The 22,380-nt window shown below is 40.1% G+C and overlaps 1 protein-coding gene across 11 annotated transcripts in view; it reads left to right on the top strand.

The window, feature by feature from the left end:
* myo9aa (myosin IXAa) overlaps nt 1-22,380 on the top strand; it is a 113,628-nt gene that overhangs the window by 56,566 nt on the left and 34,682 nt on the right. For 10 of the 11 annotated variants that reach the window (XM_019275805.2, XM_019275806.2, XM_019275809.2 and 7 more), the window contains exons 3-11: nt 3,444-3,538; nt 3,626-3,688; nt 6,413-6,512; nt 8,805-8,858; nt 12,760-12,857; nt 13,031-13,157; nt 13,972-14,061; nt 17,641-17,757; nt 17,871-18,005. In XM_019275805.2, the coding sequence (XP_019131350.2) occupies nt 3,444-3,538; nt 3,626-3,688; nt 6,413-6,512; nt 8,805-8,858; nt 12,760-12,857; nt 13,031-13,157; nt 13,972-14,061; nt 17,641-17,757; nt 17,871-18,005 (879 nt within the window). The remainder of the gene's footprint in view (nt 1-3,443; nt 3,539-3,625; nt 3,689-6,412; nt 6,513-8,804; nt 8,859-12,759; nt 12,858-13,030; nt 13,158-13,971; nt 14,062-17,640; nt 17,758-17,870; nt 18,006-22,380) is intronic. The other variant, XM_019275812.2, reaches the window with a different exon arrangement.

The raw sequence follows: 22,380 nt of genomic DNA on the forward strand, positions 1-22,380 counted from the left end.
TCCCATAGGGGAAGAATTTGCATTGTTGTGGGATGTCTGCGTAGGTGGAAAGAGCAAGAGTGTGGTAAAGTAAGTTTCGTTGGAAGCACAACTTGTCTTGTGGCTACTCAGGTCTGTTTGGGTTCACTGAAAAATCTTTTTTTTTTCTGTCTTTTGACATGTTACAATCTGTTGTTCTTGAGCAAGGTTAATGCTTGTGATGTTGTGACAGATGGAAATATCTTTTGTTATTCTTAGAAATTGAAATTGTGGAATTGTACTTAGTCATGACTTCCTCTGTAGTGACTTATTTAAGTAACATTACGTAAGAGGGTGTGCTTTACAGTCATTACTGGGGAGACAGTGGTGCAGTCACTGCGTAAGCGCCACTAAAGTGCCAAAAATTACGATAAAGCGCACCCTTGAATGGAATATTGCGATTATACAACAATAACCAACTTGAATAAAACATATAATCAAAAGATATTAATATTTTGGGGCAATTTTAACTCAAAATAAACATTTTTTTGCTTGTGTTTCCGTTCTGATCTCACAGCACAGCTGCTGGAGGATGTGATCTAAACATTTCCAAAAACTCCACAGCGATGTAAAGTCCAAAAAGTCAAAATGTATCGGAAAGAGATTGATGTAATTATTTCCAAAATTCACTTCAATGTTCAATTAACATCTTTTTATCTGATGAAATATTCCTCTTCAGTCCAGATTAGTCAACTTTTAGTCTTCAAAAACAACTCTGCGGCCACTATTTGATCCAACAGCACCATACATTTTAGTATATTCATCAAAGAAAGTTGAAAGTTCAGATTAATCACTTTATTAAGTTGACGTCCAGTGTACTTGTTATGTACTTACTCAGGATGTGACTATGTGGAGATGGTGGAGTATTGCTGATTTGGTCAGAACTACTTCTGTTTTGATTCAGTTTATTTTGCAAGTTGTAATTTGATGTTGACTAAACTTTTCTTGAATGTTAGTAAGACACTCCAGAAGTGTGTTATGACACATTGTCCCTGCTGCACTGATACGGACGTAGCCAGGTTTAGACAGAATACAAAGTGTCGACTGTAAAAATGTCTTCTTTTAACTGTGCGTCTTTTTTACACAGCCCAGGTGGACATGTACACAGTGCCTGAACATAAATCAGCTCTCGGTATTTTTGTTCCACATCCTGCTTCCTGCTGGCTAAATATTGAATGTCAAGCCATTTAATAGAAAACACTGTAAGGTCCAATATCTGACCCAAGTTCCTCGCCCTGTCTGCGAGCATGTTGTTGTTATGAGCGCTTTAGTGCTTGGTTTTTATTGGCTGTCTATTCAGGAAGTTCTCACTGCTTAGGGGACGCTGACTGATGGTAGTCTGTCCTCGTCTGACCTCTAGTTCCTGAACCAGGCAGGTTATCCAGTTCAGAGACAGATGGAGTAGTGAACTGAATATCAGCTCCTGTGGGAATATCGAATACATCAGGTGTCACATTTTCAAACCCACATTTCTGGATGTGAAGCGATATCGTCACTGTTCCTCGGTTTGACCTTGTGTGCTCTTTCTTTGTCCAGACAGCAGGGTTTGAAAATGTTTTTCCACAGCGTCTGCCCATTTTAATGATTTGTTCTGCCTGGTGTGTCATAAATGAAGGGCAAGTTCACTGCTGTGATACAGTTGTTTGAGCCAGGCCCAGTTGTCAGCCTGCTAGTCTGTCCAATGTGTTCTCCTGGGCTCTGATTTCAAAAATCATCTTAATGGTATGATGATCCTTGCCCATACAGTAGAGGGATATTATTAAAACATTACAGTGCTTTTGGAAAACAGTGGGCTGGTCTGAGTTTCAGTTTACATGCATGTTTTCTACTAAGTGTTTGCTTTATTTCCCTAACGGGCTGCCTCGTACGTTACGCTATGCGTATTTGTGTGAGTCAGCTGTCATTTGTAGGGATGGGAATTTTATAGACCCCAATGCCATTATGGAATTTGCTTCTTTGGACAAGAGTAGGCCTACACCAAGCGGTAACCTCTGTAACTGTGACTTGAAGCCAATGCTGAATTGCCAAAGACTGCAGTTCTTCATACGTCCACTTGAGGCTGGCTACAGAATCTCCATAAGCACCCATGTTAAAATGTCCAACTTCACAGCAGAAATAAACATGTTTACAGCTTGGTACAAAAAAACAGTTTTGGTCTCTCTAGCTAATTTCGCCGTTCATGACAAATGTACTAAGGGTGAATCTTTATTTAACTCACCTGTTCAAATTATATCAAGTTATGCAGAATGAAATAAGAGAAGAAGAGTGTGGTCGCTTTGATTGATAGAGGAGTGCCATTACAGATGGTTTGTTTGAGCACCCAGGCGCCATTCAGCCTGCCTCAGGTGATCCATTATTCCATGGTTCCTTACTTGAATTTATCATGTTAAAGACATTTATTAGCACTATTTATATTTTTTCCTCATGAAACGAAGCCATGCTTTGAACTGCTTCTTTCTCTCCTTTTTGTTGCAAGTTTAAGTCAGTTGGATGTCATTGTTTTGCGCTGTGCAACTGTCAGATTGCCAAATGACGGTAATGATAAGCTTGATAGCACGTGATTCCAATGCATTGGAGAATCATGTCCAACCCTGTAACAAAACCACAAGATTTCTGCGATTCGAGTAAATTCCCATGACGAATGAACTTCCAAGACTTTTTCGCAGTTTCATTAGAAAATTTGTGCACACGTATTAGCCTAAAACCTTATAATGTCGCCTATTAATTTGGCATTAGCCTTCCCCAAGCCGTGCTTACCATGTTAGTAAGTGGTGTTGATGAAGGGTGGGGTCAGGGAGGGGTGTATTCCCATTCCACAGTCGCAGGGCTCGGGGCAGGTCTAAGTGATTCAGTGAGGAATTTGTTTACTTGTGGCGAAGCTACAAATAACTGCAGGGTTTATATAGGGCGAGAAACGACTTCCCCTCTAGGCAGCCATACAACATAAACAGAGCCGTGAGGGGAAGTACTGGACCGTCTTATTAAAGCACAACCACTACACATGTTCCACACGGCCACATGGATCCCATTACTCACTGAGGAGCTTTTTTTTTTTTTTTTTTTTCCATCAGGCCTTCTGGCCCCGGCTCCCTTCATCCTCACTCTGGCAATTTGTCTGACTCTGACTTAAATAGATCTTAAAATTATGTTATTAATCTGTCTTCGACTGACGCTGTTTGAAACTATGTAAGAGGAAAGGCTTGCTCCGCGCCGTCCAGGCTGACAGCATTTCAAGACAATGTTTGGCACGAAGCCAGAGTCTCTGTGCGCTCGACCCACAAACAAACAATCCACACCTAAAGTCAACTCGAGAACTTGACCTCAGACATTTGGTTACCAACCTGCATGTACGATATGTAGCGTTTATTTTTCCCAGTGTGTGTTTGTTTTCGTCTCACCACATCTTCCTCTCTTTCCTTTTTCAGGCTTTTGGGAATGCAAAGACAGCTCACAATAACAACTCCAGTCGCTTTGGCAAATTCATTCAGGTGAACTACCAGGAGAGCGGCACTGTGAGAGGGTAAGAAACCAGACAACCAATACTTTTTAATGCTCCAAAAAAAAGTTCACGATTAAACATTAACCGCTTAATTGTCCTGTTTTTCAGAGCGTATGTGGAGAAATACCTCCTGGAGAAGTCGAGACTGGTCTACCAGGAGCACAATGAGCGGTGAGTGTTTCTTAGAAATGCTGAACTTAAGTATATGGTTTTGTTAAGCAGGAAGTGACACTTGGAGACCGTCTGCTTCACTTCTAAACAGTGACAAGATGTTTGCCTCCAGATCTCTGACATACAACATCCTCAAAAAAACTCTTATCAAGGAATCACACTGCCACTCGTGTGTACACATTAAAATATACACAATCTATGTGCTGTGCAATATTTTTTAATACGCTATACTGTGATTAAGCAGTAGCACATGAGAGGGAGTGCTGTTGTACTGAATATCAGCACGGCTGTGATTCGGTTGTAGGCATGAGGCCGCAGTTGAAGTGCGATTTATTGGTTAACAGTTCTAAGTGACAACAGATTATGATTTGTTTGTTTGCCTGGGACTGTATGGTTGCCAAGTAACATGTTCACATTTTTCCTGAACACGAGCTTGTTTGCTACTTTGCGTAGGTCTATGTGTTACCGCGGGAAAACTGCTTTGTGTCACGTATGCAACCATTGAAACAAGAGTCTGTTGACAGCTGCTTTGGTGGATCTTCACGTTGTGACAAAATGTTTAATATGAAGGTATTTGCGCTCTCTTCAGTACCAAACAGGAAACATGAAACCGGTTATACAGTTTATCGTCATTCATCTCGTGTTTCTAGAGTGATGTGTTTTTACGGACACGTAACAAACTGTTTGTTTGCTTGGTGTTTGGTGCAGGGAGCTTTAGTTTAATTCTGCTAATATGTTTATTTTTTAAAGTTCAGTCAAGACTATAGAAACACTAGGTAACTGTTAAGTATAATAAGGTTGTCTGCTGTTATATATTGGTTTGATGAATGATTGTGTGTTGTGTTTCTAACAGTAGTATGCCGTACATGGTTGATCCCTGTAGAAATCTGTTCATCTTTGTGGTGCAGACTTTGTTATACTGTAAGATAGATGACGATCGTTAATCTAACGGTCATTAGGATACCTGTGGAGTGATACGTGCAGTTATAAGTCAGAGTGCTGTTATTCTCAATATCAGCACTCTTGGAACAACTCTTGTCCAATCAGATTACTTGTTCTGAACTTACTGTTGTGCAATATGTTATATCCCCACTCGTGTAAATACAGATGACATTTATACTCCTAAATATGAACAATATGTCAACAAACTATGTTGTTGAAATCTTCCAGTACAATCTTTTTTTATTTTGAGCGGTTTGCTCAAAATTGAATCACTAAGTCAGGAAAAATTGTGTCAGAAACTCGATAAAATTAACTGGAGCTTGAATTTTGGCAAAATAAAACAGCATAACTCACAACGCCTGTTGTTTGAGTTGATAAAAGCGTGGTTCATTAAGTAAATTGAGCTCTTAAGTGGGACTGACACTAATGTGCTGGGCTGGCTGGACTGTGCAGTGAGGGTTAACCTCACCATGGGGGGGCTCGCAGTGGGCCCATACGTTAGCCACCTCTTATTGAGATGGATTACTGACTCCAGGCTCAGTGTGTGTGTGTGTGTGTGTGTGTGTGTGTGTGTTTATTCCAAGAGGACCTTGGTCGCACAGCTGCTGCACAGTTTTGACCTCTAACCTTTAAGCTTCAGCTGGATGCTGTCAGAGGAAAAGTGCACACACACACCCACACACATACAAACACACTCGTACTAACTGAAATACACAAGCTGTGTTTTGACATTGCATTTACACCGTTTATCTATGTATCTAACATATTTTAAGAGAATACCTCTAAAATGAATCATCCATTGTTAGTTCTGTCTTTGTAGTAATAAATAACACAAGCTCGCACGCTTCTGTCACCCAAGGACACCTTACAATAAATGAAAGTAGACAGCAAATGACAAAAACAAACGAAAAAAACCATAAAAGTATACCAAATTACAACAATACCACATTAAAAACAGGTTAAAATAGGACAATGCAATTGAATCAGAGGGAAAAGGCAAATTAACATATACAAATTGGCATATTAGGGGCAGCAGTAGTCCATAGGGACTTGGCTTGGGAACCAGAGGGTGGCCAGTTCAAGTCCCACATGGACCAAAAATATGGAAGGTGGACTGGTAGCTGGAGAGGTGTCAGTTCACCTCCTGGGCACTGCCGAGGTGCCCTTGAGCAAGGCACCGACCCGATATTATTTAGTCTTTTTTTTTTTAACTCTTCTGCTAACTGTGAACTAATTAACTATTTCAGGAAGGTAGTGTTTTGTCTAATTTCCCAATAAAGCACACACACAAAAAAACACATTTTTAATTAGTTAATAATAAAGCTTTAATTTCTGATGAGTTTAAATATAACTACCGTAATTTTCGGACTATTGAGCGCACCTGAATATAAGCCGCACAAGCTAAATTTTAAAAGAAAATACATTTTGTACATATATATAGGCCACACTTGAATATAAGCCGCAGGTTTTCATGCTGTAACATGAGGTTTTTACACAGACAGATGGTACACGGAAGATTATTTTTTTTTTTTTAAACATGCTTTTTTTCAAACTCTGCCTAGAGCAGTACGGCACCATCAACACAGGATGCCAAGATTACGTGCAGTAGCTCTATTTCCTTCTTTGATGGCCAGATCGATTGGCTTTAACTTAAAAGCTGCATCACATGCATTTCACTGTTGTTTAGGCCGCAGGGTTCAAAGCGTGTGAAAAAAAGTAGCGGCTTATAGTCCGAAAATTATGGTAATCATGTGGAAATGCTCTGTTTTTTGTTTTTTTCAGGAACTACCACGTGTTTTACTACCTGCTGGCAGGAGCTAGTGAAGAAGAGAGGAAGGCCTTTCACCTCAAGAAACCTGAAGAATACCATTACCTCAGTCAGGTGGGACCTTCACAACCAGACACAAAAACATGACAGCAACAAGTAATCTTGACTGGTTTTACTCTTACACTGGTTGGTGTCAGTTTCTGCATGTGTTTTTTATGTCTCATGTCTTTTTATTTGTGTAGTTGTGTACTGTATATTTGTGTGTGTCCATGCGTACACAAAAGCGAGACTGAAAAGAGTGTTTTATTTTACTCATCTGTGTGTATTCGTTTGTGTTTTTGTGGGTGTAAATTGCATGTGTGTGGGTTTCACATACACTTTGGTCTTGATTTACCTTTGACACATGCACTTACACACCCTCACCACCACTTCACCACACACACATACAAAGGCAGACAAAGTAAACAGTATTTTAGTCACTTGTCTCTTGTTGCTTGTGTCGGCCACATCGAAAACAGGTTTCTCATAACCGAGAAAGAAAGCCACAGCAAACACGCACACACACAAACACACGTACACATTACGTGTATGGAATGTGGATGTTGTGTAAAACTGTGTCTCTTCCTCTGAGCTTTGGCAGTCACGCCAAGACAACCAGTGACCCGCTTCCCTTCCTCCAAAATCCTTAACGCCTACGCAGAAGCGAGCAGGGAATTCCTTCCATTCCTCCCGGCCACTGATGTGCACTTGCAAACACACAAACACACACATGCATACATAAGTACATACACACATTCATGCACCCTACGCTCTCTTGCTTGTTCCCTTTTTGGCCTTTTCTGTGGAGGTTACATGAAAAATTCTCACTCTTGCACCAGCTCAAGTTTTTGCAAGTTTGTTTACAAGCTATGCAAACATGTTGCAGTTATGGCTGTCATTCATCTTTCACACTCTGGTCTTAATTTCTTTGCTTTGATAGCCAAACCTGTGGTTTTGCATCTTTTAATTAACTAATCACAAATGTACATTTAACTGACCAATGTCCAAAGCAAGCCATGAGTTTTTTAAGTTGATTTTCTGTTAAGTTAATTTAAATAGTGAATGAAAAAATTATTTTGTAGACGCTTTCAGATTCTTTGGATGCTTGAAATATAAAATCCATCAGTCACAGTATAGAGAGTTTCCAAAGTTACATTACTATTGTGTGATACTGCAAGTTATAAACATTGATAGTATAAAGATTAGAACGTGTATGCGTTACGGCACCCACGGGTTTCTGAAGAGCCACTTGGAAGCCCAAAATCTTTGCCTCTGGCTGCCACCACGTTGGTAGTCCTGCCTCTTCCGCCTCCCGGCATCTAAAAATCGATAAAGATGTGAATCATGTGGGCCAAATGAAGCCTGGGTGCTCAAACGAACCATCTATAACAGCAACCACCTGTCAGTGTGTTAATTATGCATAACTTTAGGCCTTAATATAATTTGAAGAGGTGAGTTAGATAGAAATTTACCCTCAGTACAGTTGTCATGAACAGGGAAATTAGCTGTAGAGACCAGAACTGTTTTTTTGTACCAGGCTGTAAACATGTTTATTTTTAACATGGGGACTTATGGAGATTGAGTCGTTCTGCAGCCAGCCTCAAGTGGCTGTTCGAGGAACTGCAGTTTTTGGCATTTCTGCACTGGCTTTACTTCAGACTTCGTGTCTGCTGTTCGGTTGTAAACAAAACTCTGGTGATGATGCTTTCACAGACACCCTGACTGAATCTTGCTGGTGCTGAAAAAAAATCCAGAAGGCATCAGACGAGCAGACAGGCTTCGATAAGAATCTGGTAATAAATTGCAAAAGTCTCTTTTCAACAACAACAGCAGTTTTTGAAACCTCCTGGAGACCTGGAGAAGAATTTAAGAGGCAGTTCCTGTTTATAAGCTGGAACATCACGCAATGCAGTAGTAACACAAAACAGAGGTTGTGGTAGATTTAATAACTCAGGCAAGTTTAAGATCTTATACATAAACGACAATCAGGGACTTTCTGGGACGTAGGAAATCGATCAAAAAAAATCTCATGGTGTGCTTTAAAAATGGTGATTTGTGTTAAAAATCTGCAGCTGCTTTAATGATGTGATCAATCATGACGTGCTTGTTTAGCGTCTGTGAATGCTTTCTGTGTGCATACAACTCTTTCAGCAGTTTAAATGTTTGACACAGTATGTATGACTGCTTGATATTTATCTGTATGTGATGAACAGAGCTGTAAAGCTTGCGTCTTAACAGCACGTCCTTCCATCACTGTTAATTGCACATAAATCTGTGTACGTGTTCGAGTGTGTGTGTTGTCGTTGCAATGCTGCTGTCTTAACCGTAACCTTGCCCCCCCTGTAAACTCTGCCTTAACATTTCCAGATGACAAAGTCAACCCGCCAACTGCACTGGGACAGTTACTGTGAGAGTGAACCGGTCAGTATCTGTGTCTGTGCTGTCCCTGTGTCTGTACGTCTTGGAGAAACGTCAACAAACGTAGTCACCTGAGCACTTGTTCAAGCTCAAGCCACACTTTTCCCCTTCACCTCCCTCCCTGCGCTCCTCCGCCCTCCTCTTCCTCTGCTCATTTTGTTGCTTTTTGGATATTTCCTGGTTTGGGTTATGTTTATTTTAGCCTTGTTTGTTTTTGCTTTTTTTCCCCGTTGTGCTGCTTCTCTGAGTTATGTTGGTATGTCTAGTCATATCCTGGCCACTGTAGCTGCCTGTGTTGCTGTAACCTGTGTGACTTTTTTGATCATTGACAGTGTGTAGTGTTTTCTGTGTGAGCAATGAGATCCTCAATGCACAGTAGAAGGCCTGACTTCTCGTTGAGATGCATTCGCCACTTCCTGCACTTTGTTACGATAGCTGAAAGCTCCTCGAAGATCTGAAACATCCTCAGTTCTGTGTCATTTAAGTCACATTTACTTAATAAATCGGGAGACGCTGACAGTGTTGCTTAGCGCTGAGACACTTTCCAGCAGTCAAACAGGGGTTTCCACACATCCTGGAAAACCTGGAAAACAGACGACCAATTTTTCCAGTCATGGAAAGGAGTGAAAAAGTCAAATGTCCTGGAAATATTTAAACATTCTCCTGTTTCTTTAAGCTGAGAAACAACTATTAGGCTGTCCATCAGAGCAGAACTTTAGTAGCGGGTGCTCACTGTGGATGTGTGAGCAGGTGAAGGAGCTAAAGTATGACTTGATTAACTTTGAATTGTACATTTAGTTACATTTAGATATTTGTCTGTAGACTTTTTATGTTGTTATTGATGTTCAGTCAGCAATGGTTAATATAATTCATACAGAGGGATTCGGGTTGTAAATGAATAATCATTAAATACTACAAAAAATATGATATAATGTTAAAACAGAGCATTAGAACAAGACAAACGATTATGAAAAATAAAAGAACAAGTGGTGTTTAAACATCTAAAGATTATTCCCATATAGTGAAACTCTTGTCTTCTAATTACAGGAGTGAGTGACAGTGCAAGTATAAGTTTAAATCAGACTCCCACAGACAAGAACAATTTAGTCTATGGTGTAATCCCTGTCTGTCACACCAGGATGATCGTCCTGGAAAGGTCCTGGAAAATTATCTTTAGACCTTATCAAATCGTCCCATTTAGTTGCAACAGAGAGTGACCATATGTGCAAATGCAAACTGTGCAGAGTGTTAAGCTGTAGTTACTGTAGATAAGGGACACAACACTGAGGCTAAATCCTCATTTAACAAAGTGCAGTATCTCTGCTAAAAGTTGCCTGAATATAACGTAATAGATTGTAGCCATTAGACACGCGTGAGCGCTCCAGACACCGTTAGATTACTCACTCACTAGCGGCTTAAGTTAGCGGCTGAGCTACAGTATATTTACATGCTCACACCTCGGGGTTGTCACAAGTTGTTTGTCCACAGACTCAACCTCTGATTCAAATCACACCTGTCGCTCTGCAGGGGAAATGCTGTGATTGTTTGTCAGTGATCAAAAAAGTCTTTGTGATTCATGTTGGGATTTTTTGTCTGTTTTTGTGGTGGGCATTAAGATTTCCGTTTTATTAATCCATGTATGTAACGGTATATGAAACTGTGAGATGCTTAATGAAATTAATATAAACTCTGACTCATGACACAGGAAAAAAATATAAATATTCAGTGACTTTAGTGTGATTAGCCCGATCTAAATTAGGTGTAATATAATTAGATTTTTGGGATTTAAGAAAAACACCAATGTTATTACATGTCGGGAAAGGAAATTTTATCCTGAATTGATGTATTTTAATGACTATGATGATTTTTTAATGTTGTTTTGTTTCATTTACAACATCTGGAATCCTCAAACACCTTTTTTTTGTTTAACTGATTGTTTTCACTGGAAAGAAATGTACGTTAGAGCAACATTTCTCTTTAAATAAATGTCGATCTCTCTGCTATGGAAACGTAACACCGGAGTCACTAAAGGTCAGTGTGAGTTTCTGCCATGAAAGCAGAGAGCGAGCGACCGAGGGAGCGAGGGAGGCAGGGAGGCAAGAAAGGAGGCACGTTGGTGTAAGTGTGAGTCTCATGTTTGGAGTGTTTGTCTTTCTGAGGCCTCGGTATGTGATAATTATGGCAGCCATAGTGGAATGGGCCCATAAAGCAAAGAGCAGACCTCACATTACTGAGAGTGTATGTAGTCAAAAGACTGTATAGTTATGTAGTTACATCAAAGCGTGTGTTCTCAGGCTGGAAAAAAAAATAAAAAATCTCATCGTCATCAAAAACAACTAATCTAGATCCAAGACGTCTCCTTCTAATGTGCATTTGGTTGTTATGTCTCTTTGTGTTCTGCACTTCACGGGTATTACATGTATAGGAGGCCAGCCAGTTCAAATATACACACATTTGCAAAACACATTGTTAGTGTGTCGTTTACGCATTGAAAATATGTTGTTAACACATAAACAATGCATCGGGTTTTCATGTGACGTTAACGTGTTGTTTACATTAATACAGACATAAATGTCACATAATTCTGAGCCACTTGTCCAGAACAAATTGGTGAGTGTCGCAAGTTTCCATTGGCTGATGAACGCTAGGGTTAAACCATTTGTGTAAGCCTGAGGGTTGCCTGATAACACTATGTAACATGCTAAGCACAGTCTTATGTCTTTGTCCTTGTCTATGTCTGTTTTGTGTATATACGTACAGCAGAGGAATAAGTCATGGTCATTATTTTAGCACATCATCAGGATGAAGTTTATATTCTAGTATGAACTTTGCTGGTCATAACTCTAAAGTTACAATAAAATGCACCAAAAAAAGAGTTTTGTTTTCCAAATATTCATCAAAATGATCAGTATCCTAAACCAGCATTGAGCGAGTATGACCCACAACTCTTCATGTGTTTGTCCACTGATGTGTTTGTTTACCAAAAAAGGCAGCAGTGAAGCAAAAGGAGGCCTTTTTTTTAAATCTTAATGGCAATAATAATTAAGTCACAAAACTGTAATGCGAATGTTTTACTTTTATAGCCAACAAAACAAATAAGATGAAAACAAAGAAATAACCATTCGAAGTATCATGCGTCATCAGGCAACCCCCAGGTTTGCAGAAATGGTTTAACCCTAGTCTTCATCAACCAATGGGAAACTGTGACACTCACCGTTAACGCGTTGTCAACCTGTTGAAAGTCAACTATACTCGATCCGGCTGGCGTTCCGTATACATATACTGTATGCTTATGTGTACTTGCACATATAAGTGGCTGTCATCACACATCACTGTTACTGCATTAAAACAAGCTCCTCCTGTCTCCTCTCTGCTAGTTTAGCTTGTCGTCCATCACTCAGGAGATTGCTGCTCTTCTCAGCTCTTTTACCAGCTTGCCAAATATCTGTGGACTGGTTTTAAAAAAAAAAACTGTACGGGAGAAAACCCGGCTAGTTTTTCCACTACATGAGCAGAACCTGCACACGCTGCTGTTCACTAGTCGCTCTGCACATCAGATCGTAGTGTTCTGTTGTTCTGTTTGACCGCCAAGCTTCTTAATGATAGCTTATTTTAGCGTGAGTCATTCAGTTTGTCTCCTTCAGGGCACTCTCTGCTGTTCTTTGTTTCAGCTGGAAAGTAAACTGAAAAACTATTTTAAGCATCTCTGTCGGACACTCTGTAAACATTAAAAACATTTGGCCACTCTGGATGTCAACACACTCAGTCCTTTTAGACTTCACAGTGACTTGTTATTAGCTCTTTTGGCTTCCAGGCCGGTGTGTCGTAACAGCTGCTGTTAGCCTGATAACACCCGATTGATGGTTTCTTTTTTCTTTTCTTTTTATTTTCTTTTTTTTTGCAGGACTGCTTCACAGTCGAAGGAGAAGACCTGAAGCACGACTTTGAGAGGCTTCAGCTGGCTATGGAGATGGTGGGCTTTCTTCCTGCCACGCGCAAACAGTGAGTGTTTGATAAAATAAGATTAATTTAACTGTAACTGTCCCCAATGACACCTTTACAAAGACAAAGAAGAATATACACATATACACAGTACCCATTAAAGTCTCCTTCACGCCATAATGTGAATTATGTGTGGCATCTCTCAAACATTTCCTGAACTTGTTGTTGTTTAGGATCTTCTGCCTGCTGTCGGCCATCCTTCACCTGGGCAACATCCGCTACAAGAGGAAAACCTACAGGGACGACTCCATCGACATCTGTAACCCTGAGGTTCTTCCTGTCGTCTCTGAACTGCTGGAGGTACTGCAACGTTTCGCTGTACATTCTCTAAGAGTGTGTTTAGATCAAAAAGGTTAGATGGCGTCTACCATGATTTCTATTTAATTAGAAAAAATCCCATTGAGATTAAAAACTTCTTTTTTAAGGTCCTGACGAAGACAGGCAGCAGCACGAACCAAGAACGAGTACTGTAAATTAAAACAAATACGAAACAAGCAATCAAAAAACATTAATGAAAGTGTTTGGTACAAGCCATGAAGTCAACAATATTAGTTAAAGCAGTGACACCTCCCATGATTCTGTCTCCAGGTCTTTCAATAAAAGCATTCAAAGAAATCAGATCTTTGAGTTTCATACAGTAACATTCGTCTGAGGGTGCAGAGTATCCAAACGCCTCTCTTATCACGAGTACTGTCCATCACACTTTTGAGAAATATAAGTACACAGATAGGATGAAGGAGTAACCCTAGAATCGCTTTGTATATGAAAATCTACCAGTGTGTGCTGCCTGCAGGCTGCTAAACAAGGCCATCCTACCCGGGCATAAAGCTCACAGTGGTGAGTCAGAGTTTTACAGGTAGCGATGAATCTGAGGGGAGCTTTGTCGATCATATTCAATGCCTGAGCACGGCAGTGCAGGCTGATTAGTAGAAGAGAGTTTTAAAAGCACTTATTCAAGCTGTCAGCCTGCACACCAGCACTAAAACAGATTTCTTTTGAACGAGTCAAATCTCTGCGATGATCCAGGCTTCTCCAGTCACAGCACAAACTGTTTATAATCCATTGAATTATGTTTTTTTTTCATTCCGCTTTTCTCTCTCGATGTCGTGACCAGGTCAAAGAAGAGATGCTGTTTGAAGCTCTGACAACACGGAAGACGGTTACAGTCGGAGAGAAGCTGATTGTTCCTTACAAACTGGCTGAGGTGAGACAGAAATGAAATATCAGACAAGTTTGCAGTATTAAACACGTTGAAGCCAATAAAAACACAAAGTCTTGTCCCTGCTGGTGATTAAAGGAGAAGTAGACCAGGTAAAATCACTTTATGCTTCAAGTCCACAGTACACATTTTGTAATTGTATGTATATGTGTTGTATTTCTGTACAAATAGTTTGACAGCAGGGTAAAACAACTCCACCAGTTTCCTCGGCCGCGGAGGGTGGAGAAGTGTCCATGAAGTTTCACACTTCTTGACTGTTACAAAAACAGCTACTAATCACGTAACAGTACAGTCATAATACACTTTTAAATTAAAGAGGAGAAACTCTGCTACAAGCACGTATAAGTCATGTTTACACACACCAAACACAACTCCAACACAGAGCAAATTAATTATCAAATATCAAATTCTGTGTAGCCTCATAAAGTCAACCCACTCACCACTTTTCCATTGTTAGTGCTCTGACACTTCACGCTACGCATACATCGATGTGTCATATGAAAGCTGACACTGTGACGATTCCAACAGTTACCATCAGTGTCGCTCTATTACATAAATCCTTGTAGCTGCAGAGATATATTCAAGCAGAGGCCTAAAAAAAGAGGCTGGGGCTTAAGAGGTTAAAATAGCAAGTGTAGGTTTTTTTATGTAGTAAATCATGTCAGAATTACATAAGAAGCTCAGATTTAGCATCATAATCAGACATTTTCAGTAACAACTCTGCAGCCTCGTCTCTTCAGTCTGACCCGGTCGTGTTTACAGGACAGTGTGTGCACCAGTGCCGGATCTCCTGCCTCCTGCCTGCCGCTCTCGCTCTCTCTGCAGCTCTTTCAGCCTGTGGCCACGCATGAACACACCCAACACACACGTTAGAAACACACATGCACATGAGTCCTTCAGTGTGTTTAGAGAGTAGAGAAGGCATTTCAAGTCCCTCTACGGTTTTTATTGGGACCCCCGCTCTGAAAACAAACATGCGTCACGGTCTGTAGACGAGAGCCATCTGAACGAAGAGAGGGAACATCACGGATGTAACACGCCTGTCAGTTTGAATGAAGTTGCTTTTACACGTGCAGATGCTGTAATGCACACAGTTAACTAAATATTTCATACTTTACTGATGTCAAATGTTAAATATTCTCTTGCGCACACACATTTAATCGAGTTAAATGATTTCCCGGTATAAATCGCTCACCACATTCACCCCGTGAACATCCAAATGTTACACATTCCCAGTAAAATGGCATCAACCTCATGATGGCCTGTTAGATATTTAGGGGCTGTTTGAATAAACAGCAATTGTTTTGGTATCTCACTGGGTGGTCTCTGTGTAAATATTGCTCTAACAGTCACAACAATCTCATTGCCTGTTAGCTCGAAAACCTCAAAGAAATCTGAGCGTTTCTGTAATGACTTTTCTACATTTGGTCAGAGTTTTGAGGCTATTTCCCCCTCTGCGTGTTTTAAGTCCAACTTCCTCTAAATAATGAAAAGCTTATGGGCCACTAGACCGGAGTATATGTGGTGGAGTTCAAAATATCTTTCCTGACTCAAAAGGAAAGGCATATTTGGTCTGAAGCTGCTAAAAATATCCTGGTTATTAATTTACAGACGAAGGAATTTTAACTCCGAGTGGCCACTTTATGGTTTGTTTTGTTTCTGAGGACCGTGTCTCACCTTTGCTGCAGCAGGGTCAAATCTTTCCAGCGGATACGGGAATTAGAACGTTTTTTTTTTTTTTTTTTCTCACAATAATTTGAGAAGGAAGCTTTTGTTAAACGATCTCTGTGTTTATGAAAGAATGCATAACATTGATCCAGCACACTGGCCACTCTCAGTCCAAACCAATGACGGTGTGAAGAATGGAGATCGTAGGCGTGACATCGCCGAGAGCCATTTTGAAGCTTAGAATGACGCCTGGTTGTTTTAAACAAGCCATCTGTATTGGCACCAAACCTCAATCTATGCTATGCTGTTAATTATGCATAATTTAAGCCTTAATATCATTCGAACAGGTGAGTTTAATAAAAATTCACTCTCAATATCATTCGAACAGGTGAGTTTAATAAAAATTCACTCTCAATACAGTTGTCATGAACGGGGAAATCAGCTATAGAGACCAGAACTGTTTTTTGTACCAGGCTGTAAACATGTTTATTTCTGCTGTGAAGTTGGACATTTGAACATGGGGACTTATGGAGACTGACTCATTCTGTAGCCAGCCTCAAGTACTTCCACATAGGCTTCACTTCACAGCCACAGAGGTTGCCATCCAAACAGTACAGTACAGTAGGATTTAAACTGGGGAATGTAAAGTTTATGAATATCTAACTAACTAATGTAACATCATAAGAAGAAGCAGAGCCTCAAATTCATATTTCCATTAGGCCATAACTGAAATTTCAACGACAGAACTTGGCAGAGGGTACAGTCTGTGCCACACTCGATCGGATTGGGTGTTAGGCTCGCTAATGACATTAATAATGGCTCAGGGACGTCCCGCTGTGACACACGTCTGTAGTGTTGCCCTCTGTGCCAGCAGAGAATATCAGTGCTAAGAGACGTGTTTGGGTAGTCGAGTCGTCTGTTTTTTTTCTGTTTATCACATAATCCATTATACATTTTCCAGTAAGAGTGAAGAGAGGAAGTGATTTATATTCAGGTCAAACTATAAATGTTTGGTTCGAAAGGAGAAATGCAACTGTCTGCACTTTTTTTCTTCTTTTGAAATTTTCAAACTGGGCCAGTGTTTTTCTGAGACCTTGACCTTAATATAAATCCATTTAATTTTCTAGGCCAAGCTGTAATGTATTATACAGATGTGCGGATGAGCCTGAGCGCGGTTACACAGGAATGATGTCTGGAGTTGTATCAATCTTAAGTTGGCACTCAAAGTTCTGTTGCTGCACAAATAAGTGTCTTAAACTGAAAAGAATAATTGGACATTTTGGGACTTGAACTTACTGTATTTGCCTTCTTGCTGAGAGTTAGATGAGAAGATCAATATCACTCTGACATCTGTACACTAAATATTAAGAGCAAAGGCAAACCACAAAAGAAACACAATCCACCTTCCAGCTGCTCTAAAATCTCTAAATGACATGTTGTATCTTGTTGAAGTGATTTATGATGATTTATTAATGGATTAAACAATCAGTGAGCTTTAAAAGATACCAGTAGGCCGATTTTGTTATATTTGGACAGAGCAAGTTAGCTGTTTCCCTCCTGGTTCATATTTATCTTACAAATACGAGAGTGGCAATCTTCTCACCAATTTACAGTCCCCATTAAACTAGCATGTCTTCTTTGAAATGGTGCCTGGAGAGAAGCCATGCAGATACTAGGAGAACAAGTAAACTCCACACAGATGTTGCAGCCCGCTGGGGGAGTCGAGACAGGAACCTTCTCGCTGTGAGGCAACAGTGCTAACACTGCTGCTGTAATACTGCACATAGAAGCAGTTGCATCCATCGTAGTTCTTCCTTCTTAATCAATCAAATGTTGTAAAATGAGATATTCCAGTGGGAGTGACACTAAAGAGATTCTGCATGTGTTCACCTCCAGGCTAATACGGTGCGAGACTCCATGGCAAAGTCCCTGTACAGTGCTCTGTTTGACTGGATCGTCTTCAGGATCAACCACGCTCTGCTTAATGTCAAGGACCTGGTAGAGACGACTAAGGTAGGATGACACAAACACGTCGACCTCTACAGTCATGTCGACTCTCAGTTTTGGATATTTGATGATTCATAAGGAACATTTTAGATTTTTATCATCTTGTGTTTGTTTGTCAGATCTTGTCCATCGGCGTGCTCGACATTTTCGGATTTGAGGATTACGAGAACAACAGCTTCGAACAGTTCTGCATCAACTTTGCCAATGAACGTCTGCAGCACTACTTCAACCAGCACATCTTCAAGCTTGAGCAAGTAAGACATCACTTATAAGCTGACACTTCTCAGGAAGTCGCTTCCTATTCGATACTTTTAACCCCAGAGCTGAACTTTCTTAAGATTTTGGATTACTGTGCTCAAAATCATTTTAACATATTGTATATCTAGTACGTTCTTTGGCTGTGAGCGTTTCCAGGAAACGCCTTGTCCTTAGCACACCACACGGTGCACGTACATTACAATGGCACTGAAACAATGGAGGAATGCTTCATCACATTATGCAACGGGGTTAGTGGAGAAGCTGACAGCTGCATGACTCAACCCACCCTCCCAGTGACCACCCGACTGAGGATGTATGTTCTCTTAAGTAAACTGATTAACTTCAAAGGGCTTTTTAAAGTCATGATCTGTAAGACTTGCCTGCAAGTTAAACATTGTGTTTACCTTGAGATTGACTGAGCCTGTCCCGACATGTTTGAGGGCTTTCATTCAGTTCAAACATGAAGGACTGCGGCCTCAAGTCACTCCTGTTTTATGCAAAGGCAGTCGTTCTTATCCCCCGTGACATAAATCAGTCAGGACTTATCCTGTAGATTTATGTCATGAGGAGAGGCTTCAAAGACGTCTTTGTTTTGGAGGTTAAGGTAAGTGCGATTCAGATTTAATGTGCTGTACATTAAGGACTTGTCACATTTGTCTTTCATATGATCTGTTGGCGTCACGGCCCAAGAATTATAGTTTAAAGTTGTCAAGCACGCATGTTTTAATGCAGCCTCTGCAGCGAACAAACATGGACATGATATTTACACAAACTTTACCCACAGATGCTTTTTTATACTAAAAACATCCATAAATAGACAATATACAAAAAGTTTAAGAAGCCATTGAGTCTGTAATTTGTTTGCCTCCAAACAAATCTTTTTATTCTTGCCAAACATTTCTTCCACAGTTAATTTCTTGCTTGTAAAACATGACTGAATATTTCAATAATCACATAAAAACCATGACAAAACCTCATGATTTTAACGTGCTTTTAAGGATCACAATCTTGTAATGTCTTACTTCTTTTCAGTTTTCTCACTGGCTCTGAGATCTTCAAGTTTTCTTTTCTTAAATTGCAGCTTGTTGTTATTTCTATGAGATTGCTTATATGTTTTTTTAATTCCATGCAATACAATAATCCTGGTGCTCCTGTTGGAGTTCCTCGGTCGAGGAAACTTGCAATGAACACTGTAGAATTGGGCCAGGAGACATTGATAGTGTGCTGGACTGTAAATGTAACTTAGTAATTAATGATAATAATAAAACTGTAGTATAATTTGTATTCTCATAGAAAAGGCCCCTAGTACACTAGATAAAAACAGACAATATATACAAAAATACACTATAAAAGTAGTAAATACATACAATACACAGCGCCGTTAGCTCAGTCGTCGAGTGTGAGCCCCGCTTACAAAAGGCTCAGTCTTCGCTTTTGAAAAGTCAAAAAATGATCATCATTATAGAAATCAGCTAACTGCATCCACATACAAGCTCGGGCTGCCAGTTGCTTCACAGTCTGGATGAAATCCTGAGCCTGCACGTCTTTCTGTATGTGAGATTTTGTATCATAGTTACTTTTTAATTAAATGTGAGCATGTGTATCTCTTTTTGAAGCGCTTCATAGTCTCATTTTAAATTCTCCCATACAGTGTGTGTGCAGATGTTTTGTCATTGAGTGTTTCATCAGAAGGTTGAAACTCTGCAGTAAGCAAACATTCGATCGGATAACGACAGAGCTGCTCCTGATGTGGAAACCACAGCTTACATGCAGGATACACATTCAACTCTCCGGTCAAACTAAAGTCACAGCACACTGCAAACAGCAAAGTCACACTCGTGAGGTTCAGCTGACACGTTTGACTCGACTTTGACCAACCATCCAAGGCCTGTTGGGACAGAGATGCACGTATATGTGTGACTATGTCCTGTGATTTTAAAGGTTTTGTCATCAGCGTTCTCAGCTTTGCAGGGATGCAATATATTGACTTCATGTGAACAGGGCTGTGGAATTATCAGTAAATTAGTTCCCTTATCGATTTCTAATATTTTCCATGGATCAAACTGGACAACAAGCCGCAACATCCTGTATTTTATCAGGCCAATGTTGTGATATCTGTTAAAATCGTGTTGTCTTGTCCTCTGTAATCAAAATATTTGATGTTATAACAGTTGATTAAAACCGTATCAAACACTCAGAGGAAGCTGAAGCTCTTAGGAGCTCGTAATGGCCTGCTGTAAGTACAGTAAAGCATTACTTGTGTTTGGAAAAATCGATGTACACCACTGAGGCGGCCTAAAAGCCTCTGAAAAAGATTCAACCAGGATAGTTGGACCGAGAGCTGACATGCTTCATATTTCTGCTGAAGCCAGCCTCACACCCTCGTCTACAGTTACATACAGTATATTTCCATTCATCTGTCGACCAATGAGTCACACTGTTGGAGCAGTTAGGAGCTAAACGGTTTGCTTAAGGGCGCGTTGATGGTCATTTTAAGGAAGGGAGGATACTTATTGCTCTTTTTCCCACAGCCTCTCTGTCAGTCATGGTGTTGCTGAAGGACATGAAAGGGAATAAGACAATGTCAGTATATATATGACTAAAGTGGCACGGATTGAAGCTGAAGTTATAAATCAGTAACTGTCAGTTGTTGGATTGAATTTTTCTGTTATCAGGATGATAGAAAGGTGGACGGATGGAGGATGTTAGTCATAACTAACAACTGATGGGAAATTGAACTTATGTTAATCCATGCCAACAGCACAGACAATAAATCTCTCTGTACATGACAAACACACATGTATTTTGATGCTGATACTTGTACTTACTGCTTAAATAAGATTTGCTGTGATGTTACTTTTACTGAAGTTAAATGTCTGAGTACATCTTTCACCACTGGCTACCATAGTCTTCATCTCTTTTGCACAGAGCTAATAAAACTCAACATCAGCTTCATAAACTTTACAGCTGTAAGTGTCGGGCAGTCTCCTCAGATCAGATCATTGTATAAAAACATTTTTTCTCTTGTGATGTGAGGAGGCTAAGGCTGCACATACAGCAAGTAGTGAGGGAATCAGGGCCTGAGCTCTGTCAGATTTTTAGAAATTAGGCTCTGTAATTAAGTTAAATGATGCAATCAGTGTGGAAATGCAACATGTAGTGGATTCACTGTGCGAAAATGGGACGAGCATCACAACGAGACAAGACATGCACGTCGGAAAAAGTTTGAAATCCATCAGTGATGATCAGAAAACTCTTGTTATGTTCACTTTGACAAATCCCAAACAGACAAAAGAAAAGCATCAGATGAAAGTTGTGAAGACGGAGAGAGGAGTGTGTAGTAGTAGTAGTAGTAGTACAGTAGTAGTAGTAGTAGTAGTAGTAGTAGTAGTAGTAGTAGTAGTAGTAGTAGTAGTAGTAGTAGGGAATAGGTTATTATTATATAATATAATTATTACTACATGACAAAAAACAGCGTGAACACCAACTGTAAAATAGTCTGTAGAGAAGTGGTTGAGAAGCTGATTCGGCACATTTCTTGTCTTGTTAGTCACAATGAGCGTGAATCACAGCGGTTTTTGGAAGATGATTTAAAGGCATGTTGAGAGGGGACGTGGGGCGGATACTGTATCCTGTGCAGTATAATGCAATCCAACACAACACCCCCACAAACCACAGCTTAGTGATTACCAAAGAGTTGAGTCAGCGCCCATCTGACATGATAACATTTATTCCAGGGCTGCTGTATTAGATTATGTTGCACAGGTGTTTGTTTTTATAGTTTCCAGCCACAGTGTGTGTCAAGTCTTATTAAAAGACACAAGAGTGATCTTTAGTAAGTTACTCAGTTGAAGATAAGTATCACATTCAGGGATGTTTATATTGTGAAAGACGGATGTGTCCTACAGCTCAAATGTTATTATTATCCTGGAGGACATTTAGTTTGCAGCCAGACATTAATCATAAACTTCACAGGAGTCACAGATGACACTGAAATATAAAATTAAAACATAATATACCTTTGTTTATAAGCTGTTGTTTCTTTAACTTTCTTTGCGGAAGAACTCTTACCTTCCCTTATTTAGAGTGTAGCTAGTCGTTGTGTGCAACAAAACTGGTCAACAAGTTTCATTAAACTTTGCAAGTGAACCGTGTATCGTGCACCATCGTGACAAACTGAAGAATGTCCGTGATCCAAGAGGAGTGAGAGGGCGGCCCAGGAGACTTCCACCTCAGCAAAATCAAACATCTAGCCATTAAGGAGACAAATGTTACAAAGTCCCAATCAACAGTTTCAACACTTTTCTTTTAAAATCCCCTAAGTATCTCACCTTCTATCAAGGCCAGAGCCCTTACCGCAGTGACCCAGGT

The sequence above is a fragment of the Larimichthys crocea genome, chromosome VIII (genome assembly GCF_000972845.2).
Source record: "Larimichthys crocea isolate SSNF chromosome VIII, L_crocea_2.0, whole genome shotgun sequence".
Taxonomy (NCBI): domain Eukaryota; kingdom Metazoa; phylum Chordata; class Actinopteri; family Sciaenidae; genus Larimichthys; species Larimichthys crocea.